Source organism: Cottoperca gobio, chromosome 12 (genome assembly GCF_900634415.1).
Source record: "Cottoperca gobio chromosome 12, fCotGob3.1, whole genome shotgun sequence".
Lineage (NCBI taxonomy): Eukaryota > Metazoa > Chordata > Actinopteri > Perciformes > Bovichtidae > Cottoperca > Cottoperca gobio.
The window spans coordinates 11,626,022-11,643,017 of NC_041366.1; the positions used below are offsets into that span (position 1 = coordinate 11,626,022).

At 38.8% G+C, this 16,996-nt stretch overlaps 2 protein-coding genes across 3 annotated transcripts in view; one reads left to right on the forward strand and one right to left on the reverse strand.

Moving 5' to 3' along the window:
* Positions 1-8,454: 8,454 nt before the first annotated feature.
* LOC115017093 (zinc finger and BTB domain-containing protein 26-like) lies at positions 8,455-14,942 on the reverse strand. 2 transcript variants are annotated; one of them, XM_029445308.1, is made up of 4 exons: positions 14,805-14,942; positions 11,034-12,743; positions 10,364-10,681; positions 8,455-10,055 (listed from the first exon to the last, which is right to left on the reverse strand). In XM_029445308.1, exons 3-4 carry the CDS (start codon positions 10,673-10,675, stop codon positions 8,979-8,981), a joined length of 1,389 nt encoding a protein of 462 aa, XP_029301168.1. In that variant the 5' UTR covers positions 10,676-10,681; positions 11,034-12,743; positions 14,805-14,942; the 3' UTR covers positions 8,455-8,978. The 2 variants fall into 2 exon arrangements, with proteins under 2 accessions (XP_029301168.1, XP_029301167.1); XM_029445307.1 differs by having other exon boundaries at positions 10,364-12,743.
* A 93-nt stretch (positions 14,943-15,035) lies between these two features.
* Positions 15,036-16,996, forward strand: part of LOC115017096 (tyrosine-protein kinase JAK2-like) — a 31,582-nt gene continuing 29,621 nt past the window's right edge. The window contains 1 exon segment of the mRNA XM_029445310.1: positions 15,036-15,165. The gene's annotated coding sequence lies outside the window, so the exon portion shown is untranslated.

Sequence of the window (16,996 nt, forward strand, 5' to 3'; positions counted from 1 at the left end):
TTTTAGGGTCTTTATTAGATTTGGACTTTGGTTTAGGCTTACGTTGATGGTTAAGGGTAAAGGTTGATGTTCTCACATTGCCAGCGAAAGGTCGGGTAGAAATAAATCAGGTAGACACATGCTGGTGCAGGCTAGCGCCTGTAAAATATCATGCCAGGAGGGAAACATCTCTCACATATGCTAGTTTCTACTAGACTCTGAAAACAGCAACGCAACCGAAAGGGAGAGAAGACAGAAGCAGAATACAGCAGCCAGCCAATGGGAGGCTCGTCTAGGCGGTACACACCCTCGTGCAGGGTTAGGTTATGGCTAGAGTAAGAGTTAAGGTTAGGTCGTGACAGTAAACGTGTGTGTGTGTATGTTGCACTACTTTCTGATTGTGCTGTGACATGACATGTCTGGCACAGTTAACTCTACTGTACCCCAGTTTGTGTAGAGAGACACATCAGGGACAGCAGCGCCACATTAATATGTGTATAAAGAAGGTGACTAATGGGTCAGAGTGTTTTGTGGAAAGCAGTGCGTTTGGATTTAAGGCAAGACACTACAGGAGAAACATTGTTTTATCATAGACTGCTCCATTTTGAGAGAGTGGGCTGTTTTGCTTCTATAACGTCTTCTTTCAGACAAGAGGAAAGAAAACATTAAAAATACACATTTAGGTCTTAATGTTACTAAATGTTGTTTATTTGCGTCTGTAAACATCTTCTAAATGTACCAAAAGTAAGCATTGGAAAATGACTCATTTGATAATACAAAAAAATGATTGTCTTAATTTACGTACAGTATTCAACTGGAATGGTTTCATGATGATTCACCCGTAGTCTCTCCCCCAAAAGCCAAACAATACTCAGTTTATACAAAATGTGAAGCTGTTATGGTGTGTTTGACAAACTGACATCATATATTAGCTCTGACAGCTGTAAATTTGGAGCCTCGACATGCCTTAGTGGTCTAAGATACATTCTGACATGAGGATCTGTGTTGCATGTCATCCCCTCTTTCTATCACCTGTCAATCTCGACTATCGACTACCAAATAAAGGCAAGAAAATGTCAAAACAATATTCTAAGAGTTAGACATTCAACCACTTTATGAGTCCACAACAACCAGGAGCATCAGTAAGGGATGAGCAGCTGTCTCAGGGTGGTTAAGTGAACCCTGTGTCATCTGATGTACAAACAGTAATGCTCATATCGTCCGGAAACCTTTTTGCCACACATGCACACAAAAATAAATGGATGCATGGACACACAAACACACACTCAAACACCGCCACAGAGCATGAGTTGAACCTGAAGGAAGGAATCTGAAGTAATATGAGGACCCCTTCTCACTGTCACGGTGACCTCTGAATTAGAACATGTAGTGTGTGCGTGTGTGTGCGTGTGTGTGCGTGTGTGTGCGTGTGTGTGCGTGTGTGTGTGTGTGTGTGTGTGTGTGTGTGTGTGTGTGTGTGTGTGTGTGTGTGTTTGCATGTGTGTGTAATATGCACAAAAACATTTGTGATGTTACTGGAACAGTTGGTAATTTCACCAGACACACATTTATGAAATGAAGATATATATACAGTATATATATATATATATATATATATATATATATATATATATATATATATATATATACAGTAATATACATTCTGTAATTTAAGACAGTACAATGGCAATTTACTCATTTTGAGAAATATATGCAACTAGTGCTCACACACGCTGTTGTAAATGATTGGTGATGGTTGTATTACAAAAAATGCCTCACTTTTCTTCACTTTTGTTAACGTGCTAATGACCTTTTAAATTCCCCCCTCGTCTTGCATGCCCCATAAGTTCAATTTCAGAGCCTTCATCTCAGCCTTCTGGGAACAACTAGATGGGTAAAGCACAAGACTGAAACTTCACACCCACCACATTGATTCAAAAAATGTGAAAACTGAAAAGTCAGTTATCAGTTTTAAGTCAAGCAAAGAAGAACACACATTAAGCCTGAGTGAAACATTTCGCTCTTTGTCCTAAAATACATTTCTGTTTAAAGCAAAGTGTAAAAAATGTAATCAGATTTGGTTTACATGCATAAAAACTTTCTATTTCAGCAGTTTAACAGGCAACGCCTATCGGCCTTAAAGTGAAAGCTATACTTGTAACCACAGCCAGCAGGTTAATGATGAAGATAAAGTTAAACTTTAACACTGATGATGCGTGTTAATCTTTTAAAAAGACTATAACAAAACACTGAAAAATCGCATAATGTTTTGCCACACATGTTTTGAATTGTGTTTTTATAAGGCAGCATGGTGCCAGAGCAGCTTGTTTTCCTGTGATATTTGGAATGTTTCTGTCAATAATTTATTACAGGGCTACTACAGTTGTTTCATGTCTGCTCACTTGTTTTTGAGTGTACAGTGGGGGTATGTGAGTCTGAGTGATTATTTATTCATTAGGCCTCATCACAGTGTGTGGGGGTAGTGTGTGGATGATAGGCAGGGCAACCACACAGCTCACAAGCTGCTGTATTATACAGCACATATTATATAGGCATACATTATTACGCCTGTGAGATGCATCTGCAGTAACAGAAGGAACCAACAGTTATGCAATCGTAGTGTTTATTGCAGCATTTGGATATCATTGCTAGAATATCAGGTTGGTCCAGTTACAAATCAGCAGGTTATAGAGTAACCAGCATGACAGGCTGCTGCAAACTTTATGATGTCAGAGCTGCATTTGAGACTGTAGTCTACAGTAAATAATATGCAACACCTGAAGTTGGAAACAGCTCTGCTGTGGCTCAGGAGTCCCCTTGAGAGTAAAAATGACCTACCTCCATAAATGTCACATTTGTGCAAATTCCTATCATCGCTCTTGGCAGGGTAACATAAATAGTCTCCACCATTGCAGCATCATATCTTCAAGTTCATGTTGCTTTACAGCATGCAATGACTGTCCTCAACTCTAGGAAAACCCTGGTTTGCATGCGTATCTGGTTGTGAGCTATGGGCCCATCATTTCAATACAACCACCCTTCTTATAATATTTGATCAGCACCAGTTGCAGGATCTGATGATGAGCTTGTGGTCGAATAGTTCTAGGTCCAATGATATCATTTCTCAAATCTGCAGCTGCTAAATTCTCCCTCCTTTCAGCTGTGGAAAACATAAACATGAAAACAGTCCTTTTCTGACATCAAAATGTCAAAGCCTTGACACACATCAAACAACATCTTGATATGAGGAGCAGTAGAAAGTAGCGCGCACCTCTGGATAAGTCACTTACCTCACGCACTACACCAGAGCACCAGAATAAACATATTCATCCACAGAAGCGCATCAAAATAATAATAATAAAAAATCTTCATCAGTTGCCAAACAACCGCAGCAGTCAGCCTAGGGAGATAATTCGTGATGCGGGAGGAATATGGTTTTGCATTTCAGAGCATTAGAGACAGCTCCCTTGGTCCAGTTAGATCCTCTGCCCCTCTTTTCGATAGTACATGACGGACTTAGGTACAGTGAGCCACACACTCTTGGTTTGATAAACCGGGGCTGAGAGGAGATGGTGGTATCGCTCCGCCGGTGATGGTGCCTGAACTGCGCCTCAGCCTCACCACCGGGTAGCACAGGCGGAGAGCTGCTGCACCGCTACACGCATCATGCATATTCTGCCCGAGACGCGGTTTAGTTCAGCCTCCGACCGTTCAACAAAAAATGCTTGTGCGTAATTGCCGGGGGGGCACTATTTTAATGTTGTGAGCAAGGATAAAAAGATGTAAAGGGGCAAGCCGGAACAAGCCGCTTTTCGAGGCGTGGACTGTCTGGTTTTAAAGGAACAGACCGGCAGAGGATGCGCTTCGACAAGTGCGCCTGTCAAGAGGAAGTTCACACACATACAAAATACAAGCAGTTCCCGCTCGCTTTATTTTAGCCCGCGTTTAGAGAAGTAGAGTAGCAGAAGAAAAAACATGCCTGAACTCTCTTTGACTTCCCTATTATTTATGATATGTACTCTCCTATGATCTAACCATACATGCATCTGTTTCATTTGCTCCAAATCTTTGAAAAGGCTTTAATAACACACAACATTTTTTATTACGCTGTTACAGCATTTGATGGTAACTAAAGTTAATATTGTGTGAATATATTACGTTTACTGTACTGGTTGATAAAACATTGGAATACGTTGATGAACGTAGCCTACTGAGGTTAATCCTATTAGTTAGAGAGCCTCATCCTGTACAATATAATGGACTTAGTCTGCCATCTCAGTAGCGTTTAACAGGCTCATGTTAGTAGGAGTTACCTTCAGTGTTTACAATTGTGTCATACTGTAGTAATAACTCAGACTCATTGACCTGCTGTTCACTACAGAAGAGGTCAAAGGTGAGACTACAGTCATGGATGGATTACTGAACAGGGCTCAAAGTGCCAGGGGCCTGACTTACAAAATGTTGCTGAAAAAATAAACAAAATTACGCTAAATAACTCCAAATAAACACAAAACGACCAAAAACATACAGATAACGACGACAAACAACCTGAAATGACTATAAAGAGAAAGCAACCAAAAAAAAAAAACATAAACGACTAATAGCAAATACAAAACGACCCACAAAGATGCTAAACAATCATAAAGACAAGCAAAGCAACTAAAAACAGATGCAAAACTACAATAAAAAAAGGTAAAATGACAAATAATAGATGCAAAACAATCACAAATTGACCACAAGGAGGTGCAAAACGACTGAAAACAAACACAAAGAGACACAACTACTACAAACGACCCAAAATGACAACAAATAGACTAAAAAAAACGTCTAAAAACATATGCAAAACAACTACAAGGAAACACAAAATGACCACAAAGAGAAACAAAATGACTAAAAGTAGATGCAAAACAGTCACTTAGATGCAAAACAACCTCCAAGACGTGCAGAATGACAGATGATAGATGCAAAACAATTACAAAGACACACAAAACGACTTAACATAGATGCAAAACCACTACATAACAGCTACAAAGGGACACACAATGACCTGTAGACAGGGTGGCGGTCACATTGTGTCATAATCCGTCCAGGCCTACAATGAGTAGGACACAATGCGTTTCTAATTTACCATGTGATACATATGTGTTAAATTATATAGCTCTGTACATGCATCATGTTGTTGGCGTAAAAAAGTTACTTTAGTTGGTGAACAGGCTGTCTCCGTGGTAACAAGTGATGCATTTGGCACTACAAGGTGCTTTAACTCAGTCACATAATAAGTCTGGATGACTGAAAATTAAACAGTGATTCAACCGTTTCATCCAAATGTTTTATTTCAGTGCTTCATTTATATGCGACTCGCCGTCTGGAGTGAGCTGTTTGCATTATGGGAACGTTGGTAATAAAGTCAGTGAGATCAGGAAGAGTAGTGTCCATCAGAGAAACTACATTTAATTAAAAAGCGGAACAATTACTGTGTTATGTCACATAACCACCCTGAAAATAATCAGTGCAACAACTGGACAGCTGAGAGTTGTAACTTCAAAGAGTTTGTTAATTCAAACTCAGCCTTGAAAAGATTACAGTGTTTTCTGAGTGATGCATTAGAGTTCGTTTTTACAGCAAAGTAAACAAAACTATATTTGTCAACGATCGCAATCTGTCATATGCATACTTTATATGTGTAATATAAAAACTATAAACATGATCATTTCTACAGCAGTTCTGCTTTGGATGTTTTACACTCACAACAACCAATAGTCTTGTTCTTTGCTTGTATTTAGCCACGATAATGACATGGCTATATTGCACTGAAATGTTTGACACATTCATGGTCCGCAAAAGATGAATCCAACCCCAACTTTGTTGATACCCGACCTTTTCTTTCGTGCCAACAGCAGGCTGACATTTTTGTTTTTTAGTTAAATGTCTTGACTGCAGTTGAATGGCTTGCCATAACATCTCCAATCCAAGGTGCCCAGAGGATGAATTGTCATCTAGTTAGAAATCAGGTCAATATTTAAATATTTAGTATCTGATACTTGTTTACCTGCCAAATGAATTACATTCCCATCAGCCTCAGCTGTAGTCTATGTGTTGTTGTTAACTAGCAAATGTTAGCATGATAGCACATTGAGCTAAGATAGTGATCATGGTGCACATTATGCTTGCTAATCATCAGCATTAGCATTGCGAGCATGTTAGCACAGCATAGCTGAGTTTACATTGGCATTTATCTCAAAAGCACCGCTGGGCCTAACACAGCGTCACAGAGCCGCTACCATGGCTGTGGACTCCGGTTTGCGTCTGTGTTTGAGATGAACAGAAGAGGTTTCTTGCATTAAGTTGAATATCAAACAAACAATACTACTCCTACTCCATCTTCCCCATTGCCTTCACCCTCCTCATATTTTATACCTCCCAGTCTCTCATTCATAATGGAAGTGCCCCAAATGCCACGGTGCGACGGTGTGCATGGACCGTGTCAAATGAAGTCATTTGTCTAGCTGATTCCTTCAACATTTCATCCCACATAAAGAATTGTTTATTTTCACAAATGAGAAAGTTGGTTGACTGCTCACAATACTGTATTAAGTGCAAACTGAAGGTATATTTGAATGCAAAGGAGAAATACATGCTTTAGTGTATCTTTGAATATATTTCTGTGTGTTCTCTGTCTCCACAAACTCACATTACTTTCGGTATTGAATGCACACTAACACATTAACCATGCGTTAATCATTTCTCTGCACGCAGACACAATTCAAGCCAGTGGCGCCTCGGATGCCCCGAGGAAGTGAAACAACCACTGTTCTCTTCATTTAGATGAGAGGCGATTACATATCTGGGCCGAAGGAAAAAGGGAGAGATGCGAGAGCGAGGAAACCCTCTCAGCCATGAGGGAGAACCCACTCACTGATGCTCAGCGATCTGAAATGAATTTCAGTCGGGTCAAATGGTGTATCAGTCTGTGAACTCTTGCCTCTATTTATTTACAGGCAGCTAATACAGTCAGTATGATGCAGTATATATAAGTATAATGCAGAATAGTCTTTGGTTGTGGAGGGAACAGAGAACCCTGTATGAGATTGCGTTCCCTATCATACATGGCAGATGATATATCATCTGATCTAATCTTGTACTAATTGTTATGTTTTTGCTGTGAAGCACTTTGGGCTGCAATTCTTGTATGAAAGGTGCTATACAAATAAAGCTTATTGTTATTATATTATTTGTACATTGCATGCTGAAGGACTTAATTCAATGTTTGTACCAGCAGAGATCAGGAACACGCTGCTGCAGACACATAAGGACTCTGACTGCTTTCCATTATCCAGATGTTACTAATTAATAAAGAAAAGCACAAGATGCCAAACTTCCACTCACATACTTTAAAAACACACACAAGAACAGAATGACAACCCACTGATTCTTGAGACTTCGGCGGAAACATGTCCCACTAAGGAAAGTGCTAATTCCGTTGAAAAGCAATAATATTTTCTCATTTAAAATAATCAGGGTTGATCATCTGAGGGTCTTTTGCACAAATGTAAAACATTTTCATGTTTGTCTTTAATTTTATAAATTTATATATATATATATATATATATATATGATAGCCCAATATCCAGAAAATCAGTTGTCCCCAGACAAGAGATTGTCATTTCAATTCGATAAAGAACTCATTTAACATGTATAATATATATATATATATATATATATATATATATATATATACCAAATGAAAGAGTAGAGTCCAATATTTCTTTAAAACTAAAAGCAATGAATGTTCAAATATATTCACTTTATTTTATGGTTGCTCAAAATGTGTCCAAGGTTTTTGTCAACACCGTCAAATATTTATAAAAAAGCAATAAAATCAGGCGACCACATGATGAACTGTTCTCCTGAGGACTCGCTGTCCACCTCCACATCTGCTAAATGCTACAAGAGCATTCAGGCTCCTGTAAATGTGCAAAGTGTAAAGAATCTTTACATATTTATTGATGTTGCTAGTCACAACTATGATGTGTCAACACTGTTTCTTTTGTATAGAAATAATTATTTTATATTATGATATAACTGTATGCATTTTAAGTAAAGGCTAGAGGCAGCTAGCAACAGGGAGAAAACAAGATGGCTGCTGTTTACAACTAGTGCATGACATGGCAAAAAGTGAGTTTTTGTTCCCACCGTCAGGTTTTCTGTCTTATTCATGCTTAAAACGTTGCAGTTGTACTGTAGTTTTTATCTTGCCGTTCGCCATTGTTAATATTTACAGAAGGATAACATGTACATAACAAATAGTTTGTTGTAATTAGGTCACTGTCACCACCGTCAGGTCTGTGTCACCACCGTCAGGTCTGTGTCACCACCGTCAGATGGAACTTTCTTTGTTTTAAATTAATATGACTACAATATGTTCCTCCAATGCAGTTGATGTATTGAAGTAAAAGTCTATTTGAAATCAAAAAATGTGATTTTTATGTCCACAATTATTATTTTGTATATTTAATGCTAATGATGAAAGTTGCATGATACTAAGCAACGACAGGAAAAACACATCATTTATGAAAAAATCAGGAGGTAAGAATTTAAGAAGTAAGAATTTATCCAAATTCTTAAGAATCAGTGAACCACTGAGTAAAGTCATCTCAGTCATCTTTAACTTTCATATCACATAACACTCAATCCAAAAGACACATTTTCAGCGCAAATGCATGCAGTCAGTCAGTGTGTTGGGAGACACTGGTGTAGCAGAGTGAGATCTGTACTCAGAGATTTTGCTATGAAAAATACATTTTACGCTAAATAATACTTTAAAGATTTTTTTTTTATATTATCTTTATTTTCCTCAAAGTCAGGATAATCTGTGTCATATTGTTTATTGTGCTTTCTGGCAGCTTATTTGACATTTTCTTTAAAAAAAACCAACAACAAAACAACTCATAAGACCAGGCTGCAATAACTAAACTTGTGCTAAAAATGCTTCTTTATCATCAGTCCACAGCTTCCTCAAGCATGTTTTGCAGACTACTCTTGCCATGAATGTCCTTAAGGTGGCGCCTGAGGCCTGGCTTGTGTGAAAAGTGCACAGCACAATATCGACACTTGTGGGGCTTATCGCCTGTGTGCAGATTGAGGTGGTCTTGCAGCGTGGCCTTCTGGGAAAACGTCTTGTGGCACAGTGGGCATCGAAAAGGCTTGACCCCAGTGTGGACACGAATGTGGCGGGTCAGGTTACTCCTCTGGGAAAAGCCCTTCCCACACACCAAACACAAGTACTGTTTGTGCTCCTTCAGGTGGCCCACGTAGCTCTCCAGGTGCTGGAAGACTCGGTCGCACCTCCTGCACAGGTACGGCCTCTGGATCAGAATGCCGTTTGAATCTTCTGGCAGCTCATCTCCAGAACAATGACTCTTTGGCAGATGCGCTCCAGAGTCTCTCAGCTCTTCACATTCTTGCAGTTGAGCTGAAAGCAAAAACCTTCCCTCCTCTGATCTTTGCTCTTCCTCTGGTTCTTCATCTTGGTTCTGGAAAGTGTCCACAAATTCTTCGTGTTGAGCCGAACTTACTCTGGCTGTGCGTGACGTATGATCTTGGACAGCTGTAGAAGGGCGCAGCTTACCCGTTACGTGGCGAACTTGATAGGTTGGCTTGTTTGTGGTGTGAACAGGCTGGATTTCTTCACCTTCCATTGACTCCAGGGTATCGAGACTGCACGCTGCATCTTCAGAGAACTCTACTTTATCTATAACCACCTTCTTAACACCTCTGACTTCCCTCAGCCCTTGAACATCCACCTCATTTCCTTGGCTGAACCTTGACTTGGACTGAATCACAACCGCCCCTCCTTCCTCGGCTGCATCCATTTCCTCCTGATTGTTTAATCTAGCACCTGGCCAGTCCCTGTCTGGCTGCTGGATCTCCGTCTCCTCGGAGTGTCTCTCCAGTTTCAAGAAAGCCAGTGTGGGACTGAGGTACTGGGAGACGGCCTGGGCACACTTCTCCACCACCTGGCTCATCTGGAGCGCACTGGCAGCAGTCAGGTAGCTCACCAGCTCTCCCAGAGGGACCTACAGTAATAGATATTTAATGGAAACCAAGAAAAACAGTGAATTAAGTAATACAAAATAAAAATAAACTAACATTACAAGATTCATCACAAGACCTTCCACTTCACTACACTTAAACACACGCAAAAACAGAACTACAACCACAGAGTAAGTCGACTCATCTTTAACTTTCATATAACAAACACCCACTCTTTTGTTGTAACATTATGTTTGTTCCTTATTTCTGTTTTGGTACTGTAACCTTTGATGTTGTTCATTCTGACTCTGTTTTACTGTTTACTTCAGACAATCCGCAGATTATATTGCACCTCTAAGAGCCCAGTGTAGCAGGACAGGAGAAGTCTCTTGCCAACCACCACGCTGGACACGACGCCCACGCTCAGCTCGGCCCGGCCTTCGTGGAGCAGGAATTGGTCACGTAAGAAATCAGAGGACGCCGCAAGCACCGCTCTGTGACCGTGGAAGTGGAGAGGCTGGACAGTGGCGCCATTTGGTGGACCCGCGAGGAGGAGTGTGATATCACAGAAGCGGTGCTCCTCTCTTAGAGTGTTGATTTTGCTGAGGATGGAGTCACCGTGGGTGGGGAAACAAAACCGTAGGGTGTCAGAGGAGCTTGACATGATGGTCTGTGTGGATTTAAAAAGAATATTTGGTGCACAGTTTGTTAGAGGTTGATTACAGAAAAGCTGTGAGCTGCATATATTGTTTTTCATTAAACTGTCTTTACAAATGGGTTGTGGGCCTTTTCAGTGTGAGTACATGTTGGAAATATAGGTCTGATACATTATATATACTCTTGGTGAAACTGCATACATAAGGCCCACTGATTTACAGCTAAATCACAATCCCCACATCCTATCATCATTATCATGGGATAGTTTTGGTCAGCAGTTAAGCAATTAATCAAATATCTATGCACCGCAGTCAGTAAAATAGCAGATAGAGAGAACACGCATGGACATAATGATCCAGCCCCACCTTTTACTGCAGGCTCATCCGATGATAATGGATCCAGCAGATTAAAAACCACAATTACTGTCACTTAGAGGGAAAACTGAGTCTGTATTCGCCGGATGTCTGACAGTTTAAACATAATTATTGGCTGGAAAAAAAGGCGTTAATGGGCAACACATGCAGAAGGATGCGATGTATCATCCGGCGGTGAAGCAGAAACGATCATCCCGACTTCCTTCGGCTTTCTGCTGAGGATCTTGAATTTAGACAGCAGTGAGAGTGTTGCGCAGACGCTCGTGAATTAATTAACCCCTTCAGAGCCTTTATTTCACCAGGGTTTCTACAAAGGCTGGAGGGGTGCTCAGATGATATTGTGTGAACCTACCCAAACTGAGAGAACGTGCAATACTCTGGTGATGACGCAGCAACTCCTTCACTCACACAGTGCGCACACATTGTGCTTTTAGGGATATTGTTTATTTGCACTTTGGAATTTGTAATGAAAGAAAGAAATTTGATTTTGTTTTTAAAAAATGTATTTTTAATTTATAAATGACCCATCTTTATACTGAATTATATATTCTTTCATCATATAGGCCTATTTGTATTGTTTCTAGTGTGGACTACATTTTCAATAGATTAGAGTGAACTGAATGTCTATGCTTATCTTTATTAGTGTGGTACATACATTTTATGGGATACTATACTGTCCCTTTTTCATGACTTTTCTATGACAGACAATAAGTAAGCACATTCTATTAAAAAATACAAATAATCTGATTTCAAAACAAAGAAAGAAACTGCCACGGAGCTGATAAGACCATGACAAGAACCAGGCTTGCAACAAAAACAACATGTTATACGAGGAATTGAGTGAGTCCATAGCGAATAAACAGATACTTGTAAAACTAGTCATTGAAATATTTACAGAGTTCAGCTAGGATACACTTTACATCGTTACACGTTTGTTTATGATATGATTACACTATTTATTAAATGTGTAGACTCCACATATGTTGTTTCCTTTGGTAATGCCCGTGGTTTGGGACCGGAAAAATTCAGGTGTACTTTGATCCGAGCAGTGTATGTTGAACTTCAGTCTAGTAAAGAATACTTGTACTGTAGGTTGTGGATTTCAAGTAACTAAGATGAGTAACAAGTCATTACAAATTGTTAATATCATTGTAACTCCTAACATGCAAATTCACAATTGATGCCTTACACACGGACATAGCACAAGCTAGTTGGCAATAAAGCTCAGGTTATACAAACTTACTTTTACTGTTGCAAATAAAGATAAAAGATAAACCATAGATGATAGGAAATAATAAAATATCCCTCTGGCTTTAGATGTTGTAAGTAAAGTATTTAAAGTTTGCAAAGTCATTGAAACAATGGTTCTAATTGTGCCATTGAAAAGGTTTGGTTTTCTTAAGGCATCTCTTTTACTATCTTTTCCTGCCATTGATGTCATGTGACTTCCTGTGTACGGATGAACATTGTGACAAGCACAATGCTCTCTTGTCCTGTCATTGTATTGATTCTCTGTGGGTCTTTTTGGAAGCTTGATCTTCCACTTTATTTCATGGAAGAACTTGAATGCAAACTTTAAAACTATACGTCATGAACATATGCAATATGAGGTGAAATATACTTCCCTGCCTTCATTACTGTGCACAGTAAATTCCAATGCCAATACAGTGGAGAAGAGACTTATTGGTCCACGGGAACCTCCTGAAAAGAAACAGATGTTGCAGGTGAGTGTAATCTACAATAACCAGTCATCTGTTCTGTCCTCCAAGATTGAGGCAAAACTCTAAACGACAAACAAACAACCCTGTGTCCTAGAGGTTGCACACAAAATATGTATTTAATGAATTAATACAAAAGAGAAAGCATGTAAGGATAATCAGTTATGCACTCTAAGGAGCTAATTGATTTAAAATGCAGTTTTGACCTTTGCCTTTGCGATATGGATTTTGAACTTCGAAATATTTTCCCAAGTGAAGAGCAAATGGACTGCGTCCAAAAACAAATATTTAGCCAGGCATCTGTCTGTACTTAGAAACTGCAGTTATTAGTTATCCTGGAAAAAGGTCAATTTTTACAGAATGAAAATGAGGTAAAGTATAAAAATGAACAAGAGACAGACCTAACCTCATCACATGAATCATCTTGATGAGGTGAAGTGACTGCCAATCCATAAACCCATCAATCCATAATCACAGCATTGTATCTGCAAGTGGCTGTCACTCATAACTGCACCTGTTGTGCAAGACATCAACATATAAAACCGAGTCCACTAGCTCCATTCCTATTTTACAGATAGTTTAAAAGGGAGGTGTGACAAGGTTATTTATTCATTTTGTGTAGCCAAATCTTTCCTTGCTTTTCTTTCTTCTAATGCCAATATGGCCTTCTGTTTTCCAATGAATTCCTAGTTGGCGCTCTCAAACAAATCTGTAGAAATTACATTTTTTTAATGCACAAAACTCCTTTTACACACATCAGAGTCTGAGGTCTCCCCGTAATTATTTCTGTACAGTCAAACATGACTAACATTTTTACACTGGAGGACATTTTTAGTCTGTGTCTGCACACTTTGCCATTTAGATCCAGCTCAAGCTTTTAGTGAAGCAGAGCTGTAAACAAACTAATGTAATAAAAATGTCAAAGCAAATTATGTTTATCGTTGAGTTATCGGCAAAACAAAAAGTCAAAATAACAGGAATTCCAAGAATCATATAGGTTTCCTGGTTTTGAAGTTGCTTGTTCTGCATTGCAAATGAATACATATAAAGTAAGAATTTCAAGCTACTTATTACTTGGAAAAGATCCAGAAAGAAGTTTAATTTCACCTGTTTACATTTATATTTAGCAATACAGGCAGATAAATGGATTTCCTGTTTACATCTGACATTACTTTAAGGGACTATTTATTATTTACCTATCATATATAACTATTGTGTCTTTCTCCTGTATGGTGCCTAGTGCCGCAGTGGAGGAAGTATTCAGGAGCAAAGCACCAACTTAAATATACTCCAGTGCAAGTAAAAGTCCTGTTTTCAAAATTGTTACTCAAGTTAAACTATGGAAATATTATCAGCAAAATGTACTTAAAGTATAAAAAGTACTCATTATGTAGAATGCATCTTGTAAGTGCATTATTGTTATTATTATTATTATTATAATTATTATTATAGTGTACTGATGCCTTTCAAAGTCGTTGCTGGTGGTAAACATTTATACTCATTACATATTGTGTATGTAAAATAGTTGATACATTTTAATTGCTTGATCTACTTATAAAGGTTTTATTATTTTCCTAATTTTGCTATAAAGTTTTTCATTTTTATCACCATTATTATTATGTTTTTACTTGGCTATATTGTAAATGAGGTCTGCACCTCAATGTATTTCCGAGTTTAAAAAATATAGGTTGAATTAATGAATACCATGAAAAAAGCCTCAAATAAAGGAAGCCTAGTGCAGTGAACAGGAGCTACTATAGTTCCTGGTGTCGAACTACAGAGTAGCATACAATGGAAGTAGGCTACTCAAGTATGGTACACGTAACATCACATTGTTCTCAAGTACAACATGCTACGTGGGTAAATGCACCACTGGCTTTGACTTTTGAATACTTCAGCTCATAAACTACAGAGGATTTTAGTATTTAAAAAAAACATCCGTGTAAAACACGGAAGAACCAGCAGTGGGTCAGAAAGCACGCTCCACTGTCTGGAGGCATCCTGCTCCGCCCTCACCACCTTCATCTTAAAGTGATTGACTCACACGAAGAGACAGTAGAGGGTGATTCCGGGGAGTCCGGGTAGTAACGTTACGAGGTTAGCAGTTGCGTTTTCTACCTAAACCCACAAACGGCATGTCGGGCAAGAGTTACCAAATGACTCGGTAGCGTGCGAAGCGTAACATGAAGACGGAATGGCAGTTAACGGGACTAATAACGAAGCATCGGTACCTTTGTTGACAGCTAACGCAGGCCGCTGGGTTTGTGGTTCAGCGAGCTAACGCCGCGTGAGCCCGTCCTGTACCCGTACCCCAGGCTGAGGGGGGGTCTTCAGAGACAGACACACCGCGCTGTGTTTATTTTGGAAAAGTCAAGCAGCCTGCACAACACAGAAGACAACAGCTAGTAAGTTGTGTGTGTGTGTGTGTGTGTGTGTGTGTGTGTGTGTGTCCTTATCATTCAACAGCTCACACAGTAAATTACTTTTAACTTGTACACTTTGAGATCTGTTATGTAAATAAAACCTTGAATTGTGGTAGAGCGTTGTTCTAATATGATTAATGAAAGTGTAAAAGCATATTTATGTAAGGCACCTTAATAGATAATTACTTAAAATAATGTGTCTGGCTAAATATTTTATCATTGCCAGATAAAAACGTGTTTAACAGCTGTGTGGTATGTGTGTGTGCGTGCGCGTGTGCGTGTGTTGACTGTCATTGTTGTGTCATGAATTCCCTGCAAACCAACTGACACCAGTTACAGTTAAAGCTAGGGTGGGTAATGTATTTTTTAAAAGTCTCCTTACATCCTGCCATAAATCAAATACTCTTACAAAAAAATAAACAAATTATGGCATCTGTGGCTGTTGCAGGACTTATTCCTTCCTCCCTCCCTGTCTCCCACAAGCTGTTAGTTTGACAGCTTTGAGTCCGAACCATAGCGATGTTTGTTGTTTACGTTTATTATGATAGTTTTGGGGGAGTGGCTTTAGAGGGAGGCCTGAAGGGACGGGCTGTCTGTGTTGCCAAGTGCTGCTAGCTGCTTCCATTGTAAAGGATTAGCAACGTGTTTTGGGTTGGATCCTTTTTCCAATCTGTTTTACTCAAAGTTAGCTTAGCAAGAAGAGTTAACGTTGAATCATCAGAAAATATAATATATATATACCATATATCACTTACTATCAATATAAAAAGAAAAACAGAATAATAAATTGAATTCATCCTGTCTAAGATGTGAAATATTACCTGCTCAATTGACACGTGTGATATTTCAATATAGTTTTATATTTGTAGGCTACTCAGTTGCTAGTTTATTAGGTACACCTATCTGAAGCTAATGTCATTTTATTATAATACAGCAGCCCTGCAATAAGTCCTACCTTCATACGGGTTTTAATGATCAGTTTGTTTTTTTATTAGAGCCATGTCGATATTAGATTTTTGAGGTAGATAGTGAGAAAATATAGTTTGTCTTATTTGTGGCTCATTTCTGTTGCATTCCTTTAACATTAATGTATAACACAGGCTCATGTATTTGCTAAGGATCCCTTAAATCTGGTAACTAAAGAATACGTAATAATATGTAAAACAATACGTATTAAAGACAGTTACTAAATTATCTCAAATATATTTATATGACATTTATGTTCTGCCATTTCTTGTTAGATATATGCCGATACCAATCATTTTGTGATAAACCATCGATGGTCAATATATTGGAATGTTCTTGTAGACTGCAAAGTGTACCCAATAAACTGGTAGCTGAGTGTAAATATAGTCTATTAATGGGGCTGCCACATGATATAGATGCTTATCGGATTCATTTTACAAGCCAGGCTAGTTAATTCTCTTCATCGCAGTCGCAAGTTGTCTTTTTCCAGTTCAAGCTTCATAATGTTGGCACTGTTCTCTGTTTTTAAGGGAAGCAGTGTTGTTTGAAGTGGTTGAGTCTTCCCCCGTACCAACAGCACCAATATGGATTCTTAAATTGACTGTTTAACGTATTAAGTATTATTATTTTACCTCAACATTTATCACAAGGCTATACTTAGTAGTGTATCTATTTAGGGTTAGACAGGCTGTAAATGTTACACATGTTCCCGATGTTTTTAACTTGATTCGTAAGATGTCAAAGCGCGTAAAGCCCATTTAGCATTGTGTTAAGGTATTTACTGGAAGAACGTAATCATTGTCAGACATGTAGACAGTGAAGAGGGGAAGTACATTATTTGTGCACG

What these genes read in the sequence shown, in the direction of transcription:
- LOC115017093 (XM_029445307.1), bottom strand. Translation starts at nt 10,768, where the DNA reads ATGAAAAACAATATATGCAGCTCACAGCTTTTCTGTAATCAACCTCTA. An exon ending in GCTACACTGGGCTCTTAGAG is followed by an intron (nt 10,056 to 10,363) that starts GTGCAATATAAT and finishes CTATTACTGTAG; the next exon opens with GTCCCTCTGGGAGAGCTGGT.